We start from the raw sequence: 19,243 nt of genomic DNA on the forward strand, positions 1-19,243 counted from the left end.
GAAAATGTGAAAGCAAATGAATTAAAACAAATGACATAAACACAAAAGAAATGTTTTTATACAACTGTTAGTTTTCACCTGATGTTAAATTGGCCCTGCAGTCTTATCTCTGCTGCACCACAAATTCATTAACAATCTGAAACTGTAAGACTGCACTGACAACCTCAAAAATAATCCACATTTAACAAATGTTAACTAGTGTAATGTGCCAGCTATTTTGATGGAGTTTAATAAACACAGGAAACAAATAATTTACATCTTCAATTTTTGTTGAATAAAAACAAAGGAAACAATGTTAGGTAAGATCTACGGGGTGTTTATTTCTACAAATTGTTGGTCATACAGTCAAAAATACAAAAAAGAGGGTTCACAAAGGATTAGACGATCCATTCAGGACAATAAAAATTACAATACCAGAACATGATAATATTTCCTCAAATATGCCTTTTTTAGGAGGAACAATAGTTAAAAGTATGCTTGTTTGGACAGATAATACAGTAATCGCACACTTTAACTCTTACAACTTTTGTCTTTCAAAAATAATCAGACTGGATACCAGCCCACCAACTATTTAACAAAATACATGGGACAGTACTTTCCATCTGTGTTCTGTTCATTTCAGTCCATTTCCACCCCATCCCCCACCCCCACTGAAGCTGACACACACTTTGATAGACCTAGTCCCAAAGTTTGATCTGTCCGTCCCAACCACAGGTGATGACCTTGGAGGTTTCGTGAGGATGCCACAGGGCGCTGATGCAAACCTTGTCGTGAGCCTTGATCCTGTGGTACAGTTTGGTGGTCTTCCAGTCCCAGATATTCAGTTTTCCATCTGCATCTCCAGACACCACATAACTGTTCAAAAGGAAAAGATATGGGAAATAAAACAAATTTTCATGGGTATTTAGTCCAGGCTGAGTGTTGCCATGGATACTGAAAAAAGTTGGGCCACCTGATTACACGGGGGAGGTGGGTGAGAAAAGGGGCGAAAGCAGGTTTCATTTGTGTGTTCTGGCTCAAGTGCCTGATAAGACACAGCTCAACAGCTCTTAATCATGTCAGAGGAAAGGAGCACAGAGATTCAACAACTTGAGCATCTGTGGAATTCTGTCTCGCAGTGTTTTCATTTTTACCACTTTTTCATTTAATTAAGTTATTCAGAAGTCTTTTCGAAACTTTCCACTCATTAAGAAATTTCAAACCCTTGAGATCAAAGTAATCTCTTCTATGAGAATCTTTCCCCTTCATCAGAAAGTTAAGTCTTACCTCATGTCTGGGGAGAAGTCCACTTGGCAGGCATAGCCAGCCACCATGTGGCCTTTGAAGACCTTCTTCTTGTTCAGTCTGAAGCGGTTCTGGGCTCCAAAGATCAGAATCTGGTTATCCATAGACTGACATGCCAGCCATTTACCTGGGTTAGAAAAACCACATAGCATGAAGCTTACCACTACCATCACATGGTAATCACATTATAACAAATTCAAAAGAGTCACAGTAGTTTGTGCATTATAAGACGCACTGGACTATAATGTGCACCTTCAATGAATGGCCAATTTTAAAACCTTTTTCATATATAAGCGCACTGGATTATAAGGCTCACTGTCGGTTTTTGAGAGAACCAAAGGCTTGTAGCTGCGCCTTATAGTGCGGAAAATACTGTATATACAGTACATCTGTTAGTGTTCGATAATATTTCTTAAAGGCTGCCAATGAATACCTGCACATTTACCACTTTATTTTATGTATAATTCAGCAAAATGATAGAGAAAGCAAGATTTAACTAAATGGATCAGAATGCATGATTCAGCAAAATGAATCTGGTTGCATGATTTGGCCAAATGTTTCCCAAAGCATGACCCGGCTCAATGATTCCAATATCATGATGTGGTTAGCATGACTCAACTAAATGTTAAGTAAGGTATACACACACAGTATGTGTATACAGGATGAAGCTGGCTGGAATCAGGTGCAGGTGGACCATCACGAAACATTACGAACGACAGACGCACAGGAAGGTCTCAAGGGAAAAATGAAACCCAACTGCGGAGGTTTAAGTTTAAGACACGGGGGCAAGAACCTACCGTCCCACCGTCATGAAAGTTGAACAATGAGGGAATTTAGAGGAAAATGAAAAAAGGTTTTTCATCAGTGACTACTCAGCTTAGACTGACTTCACAGGACATTTCCCCTACAGCTGCAAAGTCACTGGAAAGTAATAAGAGGCTGCACATCAATGTCAGAGCATTACACAATTCACTGCACTTCTTGAAAGGAAACAAAACGGTTCATCTGGTGTAAGGAGGAGATCTAGCGTTGGTGTGTGTGTGTGTGTGTGTGTCTGTGCCCTCCTCTAACATCTGCCTTCACAAAACATAAATGTCCACAATGTCAAACACGACAGGCAAAAAAGGAAAACAGCCCGGCCAATTTAACCAGTGCACTCATGGTCTGTCTCTTCTTATAATGACAAGAGCAAGACGAACAGTAGAAACAAGGATATGGCCGCATGCCATTTGTGCATGAGAGCAAACTGAAGGGTCTCCCACTGAGAAAACAGTAATTATTCACACACTGAAGAGAAACAAACTGCATTAGGAAAAATAAAAAGGGAGTAGAGCAGGGGGGAGTACGTGAGAGGGGGAAAAATTCAAAGTAAGCAGAGGGGAGGGGAACAGCTGAAGAAGGAAACGGCTGAGTTTGATGTTGAGGAAATGCAACAGGAAATTCTTCATTCAGACAGCTGCGTTACCTTTGAGGATGGCCACCTGTTAATTCTGGTGTTAGTTGGTGTGCATTGCTTGTAAGACTTGGTTACTGTTTTCTAAAGGCTTCATCTCAGGAAAACTCGTCCTGTCCAGAAGCTCTTATCTTTATAACTCCGGCGTTTTCTGCTACTGATATATTGAAAAACTTACATAGTATAGCCCCACAGCGCAGCAAGTCTGCATAACAGAGCTAATTTGAAGGAATAGTTTGACATTCTGAAATAAATGCCGATTTTTGTTCTTGCTGAATTAAATTGGAAGATTAATAATACTCTCACCGAGACTGGAAGACACAAATGGAATAGCTTTGCCCAAAGGTAGAAAAATCAACAAGCTAGCACCTCTCTAGTTAACAACTCATCCTGTTGCAAAGTCTACAGTGTAAAAACATTAAAACAAATCCGTTTAACTTCTTTTTCTTTCGGCTTTTCCCTTCAGGGGTCGCCACAGCGAATCAGTTGCCTCCATCTAACCCTGTCTTGAACCCTACTTGTACTGTACCAGACTTTTTCTCGGACTATGCAGTGACTTCCCAGAAACCTCCTGGTGATGCGAAGACCCTAGTTAGTTTATTTTTAACCCTTCAACAGAGCCAGGCTCAGCATTTTAAGTTTCGCAAGGCTAATTGTCACCCATCAGCTCCCTCATGTTCATCATTCATGGACTGGTATCAAACTATTATTCAAGGTGACAGAGCTGTTCTTTTACGTTTTCCTGTGACAGTTCAGATAGTATCTGCATGCTACGTCTGGATGGAGAACATCTCACCATCTGAAGATCAAAAATTAGTGTCTTCAGAGAAATATCGCTTGAATAGGGCAGAAACAAGAGTTCTATTTTGAAACAGGTTTTCTAGCCTCTATCCATTTCCTCCATTGCTGACTTGTTAATTGATACTGTTGGCAGTTCATATTGAACAGCAAGGACATGAAACTGTGTTTTAACAGGATTCAATGGGCCTTCTGTAGCAGCTGGCATACCCAGGGCAAACAAACAAAGGGCTGCGAATGTATGAGACTTCACACAGTCAACATAAGATGCTTGGATCGCATCCAATCCTGGCCTTACAAACACTCTTTAACACACAAAAACCTGTTTGGATGAACTGAGCCTGCCTTGTTTTTATTCTCCTCAGCTGTGACCGACGCGAGCAGGTATGAATAAACTTCAATGTGCCAATGTGGGTATAAGTTACCCTAGGGGGCGTGGGGGTGCTGTGTGTCTGTGGGTATTTTTGTCAGGATTTCCAGACTCACCGTTTGGAGAGAGTGTCACAGCTGGCATGGAGTGCATACTGGGCTCAGCGATGTACTTGAAGTCCACAGGGATGTCCCTGAAAGGGAAACAAAACACTGTGAGCACACTTAAGATGAGTTAAAACACAGGGAGAGACCGACCCAAGCACCAACTCAAAGGACAGCATTAAAAAATCTGCAGTTTGTTTGTTATTACTGTGCCATCTAAGGAGGGAACGGTTTGGATGAAAAACTAGCAGCGATCACAATTACAGCTATACTATGCAAATATCCGTGAGATCCAAGAGAAGCCTTTGAGGCACCGTAGACTGTACTGCCAATTATTTATTAATCCCATTTCAGCTCTTTCACCCCCGTTTTTTCATGCTGTGCTATGACTCTGTCCTGCAAGATCAGACAGACCACTATTTGATTTCTGGTGGTCTAAAAGGTTCGTTCCAATCTGAATATTTTTATCAGGATGAATTCTTCTTCATGGATACATCTGTAACTTCAAACTTAATGACAATCTGTAAAAAACAACAACAACCTCTTATTGCTCTAATGCGTGTCTGTAACTCCCTCTTCATGTTACTTTCAGTTCATGTCCAAAACCACGTCTCCATCCCATCGTGTGATCAGTAACAAACAGAATAAAGTGATTCCACCGTGAGATCAAAACTGAGAGTCAAAGACTTGAGACAGGAGTTAAAAGAGAGATACAAACCCTTGTACCCCCTGAAAAACTGTCATGTCTGTCTCGTCTACACTCAGAAAATAAATCCATTAGATCTGTTTCTCTGAGCTGCAGAAGCAACCAGTGTGAACGATCTGTCTGGAGAGGAAGAGAAGACTACATATAACAAACTATCTACACGTTTGGGATGTGTCTGAATAACAGACTGTATTTTATCTTGTTTATCTGGGACAAAGACGACTATAAGATACAGTATCAAAAGCTTCTTTTTTTTACTTTATACAAGAATTTAAGATTGTCTGTCATAGTATCTGCGGTGAGGTTGAGATCAGGTTTTCTAATGAGGAGAAAAATCGATACTGAAAAAGAAAATCAATCATTTCTTGGTGAGGAGGAAATGAACAGGTTCCTTCATTTGTTGTTTGGAGCTAATATGAAAGGAGGAATTCTCAAAGCGTAATTACTATTGACAAAAAAGTCAAGTAGCTCCATTGTTATTACAAATGATTGACATTTGTAGCCATTACTAATGCAAAATATAGTTTCAGAGCGGGCTTTTCTTTTTTTTTAGTTTGAAAAAAAAAAGTCACAATCATTTAAACTAAAATTGAAACACATCAGGGAACTGCATAACTGGATGACAGCAGTTCATTTTCCATTGATAGATATTCAAAGAATATTGTTCACTCTGTTCCTGACATTACCATCTTTCTACTATCTCTTCTTGTCAATTCATCTTCATCCAAAATATCCATCCAAGCCCACATTTTCTTTGCCATCCTTGTGAAATTCTAATCTCTTGTGTTGGCACAGCAGCAGATTTCATACTGATTCCAGTCCTCCACCAATGAAGACTCTCCACTTCCCAATGATAAACCTCTCTACTGGCCAGTTCCATCGAAATGTGTGATGTATGTGAAAATGTGAAAAATCTAAATTATGGGGTTTTTTCAGGGCTGCCAATTTACAAGCCATTGACCTCACATAGTGCAATCTTCTCTAACCAGCAGTGCTCCTTCACCCATGACCCTTTCTGATGGTCCCCACTTAAATTCTGAAGATGGGACATTGTTCTGGTAAATTCAGCCAAGTGCTGATATAGAGCTCTAGCTCACTATCAGGGTTTGTTAAAGCAGAGCAGCAGATGGTATCCCAAAGAGACAGAGGAACAGTAGCTTTTGGCCCAACGCTTGCCCATTCACTCCCACGCAGCAGCAGAAAAATAAAGAATTTTTGGGATAGTGGTCTGCGTCCTGTTGATTTGACAACATGTCTTTCAACTCTGATTGTAAGAGTGAAGAAGTTGTTTTTCTGTGAATTAATCACAATATAATGAGGACAAAGAAAACTCTGATGCAGGAAGGAAGTTTTAATCAGCTGGTCTTTAAATAATTTACAGGCTTTGAGTAACAAATTGTTTGTTTACTACCACAGGACCCACGGTCAACATGTAAGTGGCGTCCCTCTTGATTGGTCATTGAGCAACAAAAGAGACCACAATAGGACAATGTCTAAAAATAAATGTGTTTTTAAAAATAAAACCAAGGGAACACATTTTCTTGATAAGGCTAGGCATGCATGTTTTGCAGTTGCCAGAGAAAGGAGGTGAACTTCAATCTTATCTGACTTGCCAGTCTTCCAGATATATCTACACTCTAATTTAATTTGTAAGAAGCGTTTTCAAAAATGCTTGCTCCGTAAGCCTGTGAATCTAGCCTATGGAGGCCAGGTTCACAGGGTTGACGCTGGAGTATTTCCAGTGTGCAGCATTAGAGCTCGGTGAAGAAAAAATGAGATCCCAAAGCAACAGATGTATGTAAAGGAGGCGAAGCGTGGCAGGAGCCATGACTCAGAGCAGATTAGCAGCACCACTGCCTGAGCTCTGTCCAAGATAAGGTGGTCTGGAAGTCTGCTGGTGTCTGCTTTTCTTATCAGTGACTAATGAATGCAGAGAAGAGTGGTGTGAGACCACATGGTCAGAAGACAGTAAATGATAAAACAATTGTGTATTGTTTGTTTTCCATGGCTTTTCTCTAAAATTGGTATTGCAGCGAATTCTCATATTGTAATTGTTTTTGTAGTGTATCGTGATACTTATTGGACAAATTCATCTGTTGATATCGACTGCATAGAAAATGGAGGCAATGCATCGTTAGAATATCTTTATACTTTAGGATTAATGTTAAAACATCAACATTAATTTTTTTTAAATGCTTCTCAATTTAATGACGAGCCAAAGGTTTAAAAAAAAAACCTTCATTGGGGGGGAGCGTCCTGAACTCATGCTTCACAGAGCGACATGCTGGCTGCACGATGGTAGAGATGGAGACGCTGCCACCACCCAACAGACATCTACACCACTAGATGCAGGACAAATTCTACCTGCACCCTCAGTGACCCCACACTGTGAACACACTTTTCAAACCCTTGCACTCTGGAAGGAGGCTGTGCTGCATCTGAGTTTAAACATCCAGAATACACTCGGATGCAGTCAGACTGTTGAACTGCTCACATTGGGAACACGGCGCAACTTGAAAGGGACCGATTCTTCATAAAGCTGCTATTCCACAGTTCTGCTGCTGTATTTGCACTAATGACTATTCGCTGCAGCGGCATATGTTCATATGTTTGTATATTTCCATATCTTTTCTTTTTCTATATTTTTCCCATTGCCATGTATGTCTAACCTGAGTTACCTCAGTTTTTTGCCGTTTTAATTCACCTCAATTCTCTTGTACTTGTATATTATTCCATATTCTATTTGTTTAATTTATTATTGTCATTTAAAGGCTTACAAGGCCTCAGAAACGATGCTGCCTTCACGTTAGTGGTCTGAATGAAAAAGTGAGTCTGAGTTAATAAATCAAGAAACACAGTTGAATCTGTAATAACCAGCCTCTCATTACTGCTGACATGTTTCTCATAAACTGGATGAAGGAGGGGAAACTAAACAGCACTGTATAAACACTCCATCTAGAAAGAGCAGCACACACTCCAATGAACAACACTGAACAACATCTACAACCAAACTGATGAACAGGAATTTCCTACTGGATTATGGGGATGTATGAATGCTCATTGATGTATAAATTTCAATTGAGTTCTTTTCATGTTTAGAACATACACATGCACACGCACACACAAAATACTTGACAGCCATTCCAGCAGCGTAGCCAAGTTGACTCCTTGCTTTCAGCCTCAGGTGGAAAAAACTGACATTTTTGAAAAAGATGTAGAGAATCTTTGTTCCGTCTGAGAATGTTACTTCTGCGTTTTTCAAATGTCAAGTGTTGCTTTATTTGACCATACCTTCCTCAGTGAGCGTCTTCAAACCAAAATCGATTCATGGTATGAGAACTTGACAGCTTCATCCCTCAGGTCACAAGTTTCCTTAACAACTCTTTGTAAAACAATCTGCAAAAGCAGTGCTACTAACTTTGAGATTCGCTTGCAATCTTTGATGCACAGACCATGTGCATGATTTCCAGGATTGGGGTTATCCAGAAGGTTTATTACGTAAAGTCTAAATGTGAATACTTTGGTGTTTATACACAAAGGCACCTATGGTACCAATGATCACAGTAGATGATGCCTCCTCCTTTAGGACTCTAGATTGTTCTTTTAATGTCATGTACTCCTCATCAGTTTTTTCCCCTTCATACTTCTGAATGGATTACTTCAAGCAGCTGCCACATGACCGTTTCATATCCAACAATTAGTGATTAAGTGACATGCTCACCACTAAAAAACCCCCCAGCAAAATCAATGCGGCGCATTAGTACTCTAGGTTGTAGTCTGTACTCACCACTCCCACACTCGGAGACTCTTATCGTCTGATGTGCTGACGAACCGCCGGTTCTCATCGACGAAGGTGATGGTGTTGACAGCTCCCAGGTGACGGTCGTATTCCTGAACCACCTCTCCTGTCCTGATGTCCCACTGTTGAACAGACATGGGTAAAAAGAAGACTCATGAACCTAAATTAAATCAAACCAAGTGGATTGTCAGAATGGATAAACAAACCCAAACAGTCTGGGTTCATTGTATATTTCTGATTCACTGCTTACCAAATGTAAATACAAGTATTCTTATTGAAGTGAAGGCAAAACACCTTTGGCAAGGTTTAAGTATCTGAAATGTCTTTATTCTTAAAAAACAAACAAAACCTTTTTAATGCATTAACATATAGAGGAAAAGCAACACACATCCAGCCCATGAGCTACAATGGAAGAGAGTGCATTTCAGTCAAAACAGATTGTACATCCAATTCTATTTATACTGGGTTTTTTCTTAGCCTTCGGCTGCTCACAACAGCAGCCATCTGTCCCCAAAACCCAGGAGAGAGCTGCATGATTTAATCATAGCTCTGATTATTGCGGCAGATAGTCTGACAATGGCCGATGTTGATCTGGAAAATTTTGGGACAACCTCTTAGCCTGTTATCCAACATCTTGACATACTTATAAATCTACTCAGACCTCCAACAACAGAAGCTCAGATTTTAGCCTTTCAAGAACAAGAAAACCAAATTTCACTAATGGTGGTTTTCATCAGGATATATTGCAATATCATGAATCTGAACCAGCATCAATTTGAGCTTAATGGCAAATCTGTGGGCTTATTATTTAGCCTCAAATTTGCTCCATGAGCCCCATAAATCTAAACATTCTAGGTCACCAGGTCCAGAATATCACCTGAATCCAGATCAGACTGTGATGTGAAGTAGATCTTACGGGCTGGGTGCATTTATCATGAAGTCAGGAGCTAAAGGGTTGTAACTGATCCCATCCCATCAAATCAAAATCAAAATTCTGTTTCCATGGTAAGACATGCCTCCACACATGACTGAACATAACTTTTAACTTACATGAACGTGAGAAAATTGACAAACCAACCATCTCTGTTCAACTGTGACTATCAATGTAAAAATGAAGAAACAACACCTTTATGGCCCCCACAAAGTAAGTATGAATCTTCCTTAAATTACGTCCTGTGGTCTGTGACACAGCATTCCTTCTGGATGCAAACAAAGAACAGCAGCATTAGATTCCCCAATACTGATAAATGACCATTGTTCTCCTGTCAGACACTGAAAAACTCCAGCTACATGCACACAGACAAGTTGAAGTGGGTATCATACTCCTGTGGGCACAGAAAGTACACACAGAAGTGTTTGAGTGCATCCGCTTGGTCAACTGGGAAACACACGAGAAGTGATGGTGGAAGCAGAATCGTATTACTTGGAATGCAGGACATGTCAGCCTCACCTGAACAATCTTCTTATCCGACATCCCGGCCACAAAGAGGTTCTGTTTTTCCTCGTCCGGGTTGAACTTGACACAGTACGGTACCTTCCTGTTGGTGAAGCGGGAGATGCACTGGCCTGTGGAGTAGAGGGGCAAATAGAAAGTCAAAGCTCCAGAATAATTCACTGTGGCTTTTCAAAGAGAAGCCCTCAAGTTGTTTAGAAAGTTAAGGACAAATTCAGACTTCCAGTGCAGTAAAATCCGTCCCAGCAGGCACACATTGCTCAGATGTAACACCGAATATTCTGAGTTCCTTTCTGTTTACTCAGCAGAGGTGAATCACCACAGGAAAGATGCTGTTACTGCTACCAGAAACTGACTTCAGGAGGATTTTGAGACAAAAATGCTTTTTAAAAAAAAAACATAATTCCTGTATAAAATCTGGAGTTTAACAGCAACCTGGAGAGATCTAGACAGCTGTTAATAAATTCAATAAGCAATCTTTTTGATTTGGCTGGTTGTATCTGTGGGGCAAATATTTGAATGGTAAGACATCAGAGGTATCCTTTTAACAAGTGGGGCATTTAACTCATGTCTGCCCTCTGCTGGAATAAAGCTCTTGAGATGAGAGGGGAGTGAAGTCAGATTGATGAACACTGGTGACAAGAAACCCTTTGCACCAGGGAGATTGGAGATTTTTAGTTTACCGGTACATGTACACAGGAACAGGAGAGAGCCTTCTAACCCACATTATCAGCATGGATCTATTATTAGGTTTTGTAGAATTTTGCAGCTGTATTTTGCTTCAAGATATCCTGTTGTCTACTTCAGACAAAGATTTTCAATGTTGATAAAAGGATTCCTACAAATACTTCTATCTCAGTAACAATTATATAATAACACTAATAGTTAGAACAGCAACAGTTGTGCGCTACACATTTGGTCCAACCACATTCCAGAACTCATAAAATGTGACTACAATGTTGAATCAGAATCCAAATAATAACAAAAATACAGTGTTGTTATGTGTACATGTTCCTTACACACATGATTTCATTTAAACAAACAGTTACAGGTAAGTATGGACATTTTACAATGGGAAAGAAGTTCTCACTATTATCACTAATGTAAAAGAAAACATTCAAATATGAAAATTAAAGTACAGTAACTGGAATTTGGATGTTTTTAACTGAAGGATAGGTGGGTAAGTAGATGTAAAAATACTCTTATACATAGTAAGACGTTATAGTGCAATACACAAGGATGGTGAATTATTTAGATTACATCCACCTTGAATCCGTAACCTAGGTGCAGTTGTGTGACCTACACTACATACAGCCTACCTGTCTCAGAGTCCCAAAGCTTGAGATAGCGGTCATATCCGGCACTGAGGAACTGGGTTCCAATGTTGTTGAAGCAAATGTCTCGTACTGCTTTGCTGTGGCCTAGAATAAACAGACAGAATTCTGACACATACGCCAAACAAATGAATGCACACAGAAAAAAATCTCTCAAATGCTGCCTAGTGTGGAACCAAATCTCCCGCATCTCTTCTTTCCAACCCAGATTCACTTGAGGAATGAGATCTGGTTAAGGTACGCAAGGGATAGAAAGATCATGACTGCGGGAGATGAGGGGAGTCTTTAAAGGAGAGAAGAGATAGGAGAAAAAAGAAAAGAAAATCCCCTCTTTTCCACCTTCCTTTACTCTCTTCTCAATCCACATTCATGAAAACCCCTGACTCTCTTATGCAGTCAAGATGAAGTGAAGTCCCCGAGGACTCGTAGCACACACGTCTCCCTTGTTAAATCCGGGTTTTATCAGTATGTTACTGTTTCCACCGCGATAACAGAGACCATTGATACTACGTGTATGCCTGCCTGCTTGTGCTAATCAAAGATGAATATAACACATTTAACAATATGAATGTACATCACACAGGTTTATACGGTCTTAACTGGTATTTCATGCTTGATGATTCTGATGAACGACTATAGTCTGCAGTGGGACTGCATGACTCAAAAAAAATGTGAATCTTTAAATTTTTAAATTGAAATACTTAAATCCTTTTCTTCATGATCTCTTTCGCTCACTGACCTTTGCTATATTATTTGAGATACTATTCATGCTGGGCTTCCCACTGCACCGAGTCAGGTGGTGTAACTGTGTTGTCATTAGTTAAAAAAGAAAGCGAGGTCAGAGCTGTATTCAGGGTCCTTTGGATTCTGCACATGAACATGGTACCGTTTGTTTGTGATGCATCCCATGAAATAAAATGCAGATAATTGACCTAATCTTCTACAATTGATATTGGGTTCACATGTGAACGAAGTCTGTGATTTTATGTGTTAGCATGAAAAACCACTAAACTCCATTTTTAAAACAAATTCACATTAAATGAAATGAAAACAATTTAATCTAAAAGCTGGAAGCATGAAAGACATAATGAAGAGGAAATCTCATTTGGTCTCCACAATAATTCCTAAAAATCATCTGACTGAAAGAAATAACTAACATCACCGGCAACGCTGCACACAGCAAGTCACTCCTGTTTTTTTACTCACCTTTACACTTTGTTCTCTCTTCCCATTCACCACCTCCTCTGTGTGCCTTGTGCCCTCCCCCCCTTTACCCCTCGCTCCCCAGGCTGCTGAATTATGCATATTCTGTGAAGGAGCTGACAAGCATAACCACAACAGTATCTACTCAGACAGTGTGCTGCCTCTGAGAAGAAGAGTGACCAGCACAATGGCAGCCTCCCCACTCCCACAGATACCCACTCACCAAAAGAAGTGTTTTTAAGAATCCACAAACCTGCTGTCAGCAGTCGTATCTTTAATGATCCAGGAATGCTGAGCTCACAGTCTGTCACAACTGAGTATTTCCCAAAAGGCCGCTTGTTTTTAGACCTCGAACATTTTTCTTGTCAGCACGTTTGCTGATGATCTTTTAATGATTATGTAGCGTTCCAATTTGGTGGGGATTTCTCTAATATTCTGTCATCATTTCATACCAGGACTTATCAAAGCTCATCAATTCAAAGTTTAAAATTACTTACCAATAAATGTCCGTATGCATCTTCTCTCGTTGTATACTTCCCACAGCTGTGGAGGAGGACAAACCACACGTGAGCACCAACAATACGTTAAAGCAGCGAGGAAAAGAATAATTAAATAAGAAATGAAAAATGAATCCAGTCAAAGCGTTTAGTTTTTCAATGCCGTAAAAGGTGAATATATTCTGTATCATTTTACCACACAAATCAGTCAAGGTTAAGCTCTGAGGTCTCAGAAAAACAGGACAGTAAGAAAAGAAAAATCTATCAAAGTTATAAAATTCACCTACACTTTGCATAGCTCTGTATTCCTGTTTGTTTTTTTTTAATGGCGTGATCATTTACCTTGATCTTACAGTCCATGGAGCAGGAAAGCAGCAAATGACCAGAGCTGGGGAACAGTCGAATACCGCTGACACCCTGAAAAGACACATACAGAAATTAGTCCTTAGGATCATGTTTGGTTGGATCTTAGAGTATTGCTTTTATACCACAGTTCTGAACCAATTTACATTTTAGGTATTCATATGTGACTATTTAGACCATATCAAACATTATTTTTTGATCAGTCACACACTTTCAAGTTTGTTAATATCACTACTGTTTTGGAAAATACACCTCAGGCTTTCAAGTACAATACATGTTTACACACTACTTCAAGATCCTGTATTATACAAAAATCAAAAAACCTGCTCACACCTGCTCCAGAGAGGAAACACAACTGGTATTTCGAGTTTGCTCTGTGCTTGTACTCAAACTAAAGCTAACAAATACAAGCTCCACCCACTTTCCAAAAAGGGCGTGGTCAGTCTGAACATATTAGAATTTTAAACCACAGACACAAACTGATGGGGCGAAACAAGGGGGTATTCAGGTAGCCCATAACATTTGATCAGAGTGTCTCTGGGGTGTTCAGGGTTACATGTAAAATTGCAGATGTATAAAATACAGGAATCTTTAAATTGCACATGGCCAGGACATTTATATAACAGGAATACAATTTTGTTACGTAAACATAATCCTAAAGCAACCAGAGCAGATATGTGCATGAGCTCTCTCTGTAATAATATGATGATGAATTTCAGGTTACCAAACTTTCTTCTTCAGTTTGATAAAACTTAGATGACACCATATAGACCCGCCTCGCTCCATCATCTTAACATCAGCATATCCACATGCCTATTAACTTTTCAAACATCTTTGTATTTCACATTAGAGAGCAGTTTGTAACTTCTTCCAAAAGCAAATAGAAGCAATTTATAACTTCACTGCTTTTTCTATCCCTGAAGCAAACAAGCAGACCTCTCTTTTAATAACCCAGGCTTGGCCTTTGTAGCTGAATTATAAAGCACTGTCTTGAATGAACCAGAAAACTTTCTAACATGTCAGGGCCAACCTTTTATATCCCTGCGTCATTCATTTGTTCAAATGTATGTGGATATTTTTACCAACTGCCACAGAAATTCAACAAGGACTGAAGGAATTTTTCTACGCAATACTGTACCACAGTGTATTTCACAATCTTCAAAAACAACACTTGAATCAATCATTCAAAAGTCTTGCACGGAAAGTCATAAGGAATTTCATCTGATCCATAAAGACACAATCAGGGATGTGATTGGTATAGAAAAAGAAGAAAACATGACAGCAATGAATCGGCAGACACAGATCTGAAGAACATTGTTTTCTTCCTCTTAGCAGAGAGGAAACAGGAATACCGTTCACATGACAAAGTAAGGTAACTTCAACATTAAGAAACAAGACACCAATAAAAATTTTCCTGTGTTGTTTTTGAGCAGCCAGTTGTGAAATTAACTAACACATTAATTAACACAAGTGTTTTATTGTCTGCCTCTCACAAGTTTTACCCGTGTCTTTTGAAATTTGAAGGAATACATTTAAAAATCCTAAGACATTTGTTAGATCACAAAAATGTTGCGTTATTACATGAACAGAGGTTACATGTATGCCATAAGTAATTAATTCTGGAAACTCAGAATTTGTTCACCCTTTCAAGGCAGGCCTAGCACATCTTTATTCTGGCCTCCATAAATGGAATGAAGGCACAATGAGGGAGACGGTTATGTTCCATTTTGTGGAAGTAGTAAAGAGTTACGGCTGTGAGTGTCTGACAAATTATCATTCATGTGCCCCAAATCCAAAGACCCAAAGAACCACTAGCAGCAGTCAGCAGCTAACTCAAACAAGAATGAATTCAACCACAAGTGTATTCACAACCCAGACACACAAAAATTTGAGAGTATTCCCACCGACCTTGGTGTGTCCAGACCAGACATGAATCTGCTTCTTTGGCAGGTAACACTTGTTTGGAGCATCCGCAGATCGTAGGTTGATGCCCACATCCTGTGGGACGTGGAGATAAGACCGGCCCTGGTAGTCATACATGTCTTTAACTGTGGGGCGAGCAAAAAACAAAATATATCAAAAGACTGATTTCAAATTATTTTCCTGGGTCAACTTGAAGAACTGAACGCTGAAGGAAACTGTCCTGACACAAGCGTCACTTTATGTTTTAAGATGTTGCCACATTAAATTAAAAACTGCCTCCTAAAATACAGAAACTGGATCATTTATTCTGAATCTGACCAAGAACATTGAGTGATATGACTCTAATAGACTTAACTTTTTATTTTTTAGGGAAGAAAGTTGAATCAAAACCACATTTTAAGCACACAGGATGCATAATATGATTTTATAGATCAAGAATAAATTCATAATCCATCTATCTCACTGAGGATCAGTTAAATGTCAAAATTAGAAAGAGCCACAATACCATGGAGAATGGTCTTCTCCTCGCCTGGAGCCTCTTCCTCATTCCTCCCTTTCTTTTGTCTCTTGGCTAGGTACTCATCCAGATCTTTCCTTTCTTCCTGCAGATAAAATTCATCCCATCCCACTGGTTATTAAACAGATTTCTTTTGGGATACAGTTCTGAACACAAAATGAGTAAATGTCTGCTGTGTATGAAGGAAGCAGTGTGAGAGGGTAGGTCCACATGCAGGTTTATACATTGCTAAAAAATATGTTCAGGAAATCAGTGATGGAAATCCCATAATTTACTGACTGGAAGTCAGTAGTGGAAGGACAAAATCAAGTTTTCAGAAGTGAACTGTTTGTATGATTCACAAGAGCTACTATTCAAGATTTTCTCAAACCGAAAAAATACAAGAGAATTAGCCTTTTTTGTGATAGCTAATGTATCTATAATATTGCCCAGTCTGAATGATGCAGCCACTCTTCCGCAGTGATTTGGTTAACTCATTGTCTGCGAATGTCATCTATTGACGTTGTGTTTTTCAACAGGAAGGGCTGGGGGACAGTCTGGTGGAGCTTGTCAGTGAAAATCAGGCTTCTAATTGAGAAATTTAGCATAATGACAACTGATCCAGTTACGGAACAGAGGATGGCGAATCAGAGGAAGACAAAGTCGTAGCAGCTTATGATGAGACAAAGTTTGTATCTGTCAGAGTTTACCGGCGAGCGAACACAGTGATGCTGAGTGAAGCATCTTCCAGTAGGTCAAGAACAGAAAGAAAACATTGACAAATGACTGGAGTGTTGGACAAACACTACCGAAGGAGATCAATTGCTACAAAACTCTAGTATCGAATGACTGAATTATATGAAGTCTCATCAATTTAAAACACTATCGTACATTTTTACATTATATATTTAAAGAAGCCTTACCTCTGTTGGTTTGGCCACAGATTGTTCATCCGTATATTTCGCCCATGGACCGAGGAAGTTGTCAATTTCTTCTGCATCTCCACCTTTAACTTTTTTCCTTTTCTCTGCCTTCTTATGCCCACTCTCAAATACAGTCAGGCCTGGAGAGAGACCAACAACACCTCATTACTCTGAATATTGCTTCACTAGTATTTCATACAAAAGGACCAAAATAAAGTCTGATTTATACAAGCAAATCCAGACAAAAACCTGGTGTAATAAATAATTACCTTTATTTTTCTCAGCCTCATCCACTGCACCAATGTAGGTAATAGATGCTGTCTGGTGTGTGTCAACAGATGGGTCTAAAGCATACCCTATAAGCAAAAAAGAGATAGAAGTTTAAAAAAAAAATCAATTAAAATTCAAACAGGTACGTACTGTAGATATATGACCACATCACTTCAACTGAGTGTTGAGGTCACAGACTTACCGTAAGTGGAGAAAGTCCTCCTCTGTTGTTCAAACATAAAGTCATTGAGATGATCAGGTTCTGCATAGCCAGACAACATGTTCCTGGGGGCAGCCATCTGCTGGCTTTTAAATGGGTTCATTGGCCCAAACTATGAGCAAGAAAAACAAAATCATGACTATTTGGCCGCTTTATTTCATTTACCATCTATTTGAAAAGCATGACTTCGATAACATCCGACTGCTTTATGTAAACTGGCTAAGTGGATTAAACGGTGCACTCCATTCATTCCAAAGTGAAATAAAGGAATGAGAGCAGCCAACTTACATAACCATGAAACAAGACATGTAGTACTATAATAATAACCATTATTATTAATATCAGAATGCTTATTGCTGATATTAAAACTATTAAGAACCATAATAAAAATAATATTTATGACAATAACAAATATAAAAATAAACTACACAGCTTGACCACTGACCACCAAGTTGTACAGCAGAGTGGGACACAACAGAGCACATCTTTACGCCAAGCCCAAACAATCTGTCCACCTTGTCTGAACAATACTCCACCATTCCAAATACATTTGTGCAATCATTTGTGTCATTTTTGTGTAATTAGTAATTAGACTTTTTTTTAATGCAACAATGTCAAATAAAATCGAGAAAAAAGGCTGGATTCATCCTCTCGTCTGAATCTACAACAAAATATCACAAACTCTTCTTGGCTACATGTACAAATATTCTAACTAAGTCTAATTGGAATCCATTGGAATGAATAATTGGATGAAAATAAATCCACTTCAAATTGAATGGACTCTTCCTTTAAATGACCAAATAATCTACTACGTTTCTTCAAACTCCACCTTGTAGTGTTCCCATAATCAACAGCGAAAAGGTACCCTGTCCTATGTTGGTAAAGAAAGAAAATCCACTTCAAAATTTACAATTTCCTTCCTGTGACATACCCAACCCTCACCCTAACTTCTATGAAAGTCTGGTTTTGGTGTAATGGGACTACAATACATAAACAAACCCACCAAGGTACAGAGGTGAAAACGCAACATAAGACAGAGTGGATCTTTATTCAACAATACACAAAATATTGCTTGGAGTCTCCTACTATATGCTCCATTTTTCTGAAATAAGCTCTAAGTAATACCAACTGTGAAACTTACCTCTGGTGCAAACATAGTTTCAAATGTCGGATTGTAATTTACTTCTTTCAACGAGGGGTCCAAGTGTTCCCCGGTCTCTACTGATTCCTAAAATGAAAATCCACGAATCAGAAAACAGATCATCGGCAATTAGTATCATATCGTTGTTTGTTAGATATCAGATGTCAAAAACGTGCATCACGCTATAGTAGAGCATTCCCAGCTAACAAGTGATTCAAACAACGATTTTGAACGCCTTACATTAAACGATTAGCAAAAAGTTTTAGGTTCATCTCTTAGACTTAACGTGTCAGTATTATAAGTCAAAGCCAATTAAAATTACAGCCTTTGAATTTAAAATTCAATTGGAGCTAACGTAAACTAGCATGGTTAGCTTACCTTAACAGCAACCTCGGGGGCAGAATTGAGAAGAGCCAAAGTCATCGTCGGTTCACACTCCAGAGGTTTAAGATGCGCTGTAGCGTCCGGAGTCACTGGGTCAACTTTCTCGACACTGGTTTTGGGTTCCGACTCATTTTCTGAGTCGGAGTCGCTACCGTACGAAACGAGGGAAGCTACAGCGGCAGACATCTTTGATGTTGTGAAGTAGCCGGAAACTGGAGGGCGGTACTTCCGCTGTGACAAATTCCCCCCAAACATCAAAGCTATACTAAAAAAAGAGTTCCAATTTATTTGGATTTCACAGATGAATATTATTTATTCAAAACGTGATCAAGAATAACAAAGTCATACAGAGATGAGCAACTTTTATTCAGTAAGCATTTATTACAACATGCTAATCAATATACAACTAAATGTTTGCATCTTGAATCCCTGGTCAGTTAGGTTAAGCTTTTCAAAATTATCAATCAATCAATGAACCTTTATTTGTAAAGCGCTTAATTATTTACCATATTTTTGCTAGCA

At 39.2% G+C, this 19,243-nt stretch overlaps 1 protein-coding gene across 1 annotated transcript; it reads right to left on the reverse strand.

Moving 5' to 3' along the window:
- Window positions 1-100: 100 nt before the first annotated feature.
- Window positions 101-18,907, reverse strand: cdc40 (cell division cycle 40 homolog (S. cerevisiae)). The gene is made up of 15 exons (XM_068342255.1): window positions 18,716-18,907; window positions 18,338-18,424; window positions 17,179-17,308; window positions 16,976-17,062; window positions 16,707-16,846; window positions 15,793-15,889; window positions 15,273-15,412; window positions 13,344-13,418; window positions 13,002-13,047; window positions 11,287-11,388; window positions 9,965-10,080; window positions 8,503-8,636; window positions 4,022-4,098; window positions 1,267-1,411; window positions 101-855 (listed from the first exon to the last, which is right to left on the reverse strand). The coding sequence occupies exons 1-15, from the start codon at window positions 18,905-18,907 to the stop codon at window positions 678-680; spliced, it is 1,746 nt and encodes a 581-aa protein (XP_068198356.1). The 3' UTR covers window positions 101-677.
- Window positions 18,908-19,243: the final 336 nt, after the last annotated feature.

Source organism: Antennarius striatus, chromosome 19, assembly GCF_040054535.1.
Source record: "Antennarius striatus isolate MH-2024 chromosome 19, ASM4005453v1, whole genome shotgun sequence".
Taxonomy (NCBI): domain Eukaryota; kingdom Metazoa; phylum Chordata; class Actinopteri; order Lophiiformes; family Antennariidae; genus Antennarius; species Antennarius striatus.

Bases quoted from the DNA above. Each gene is read 5' to 3' on its own strand.
- cdc40 (XM_068342255.1), bottom strand. From the start codon at position 18,907: ATGTCTGCCGCTGTAGCTTCCCTCGTTTCGTACGGTAGCGACTCCGAC. The intron at 15,890-16,706 runs GTAAGGCTTCTT...TTTTATCTGCAG, and splicing joins CTGTGGCCAAACCAACAGAG to GAAGAAAGGAAAGATCTGGA. The intron at 856-1,266 runs GTAAGACTTAAC...CCTTTTGAACAG, and splicing joins GACTTCTCCCCAGACATGAG to TTATGTGGTGTCTGGAGATG.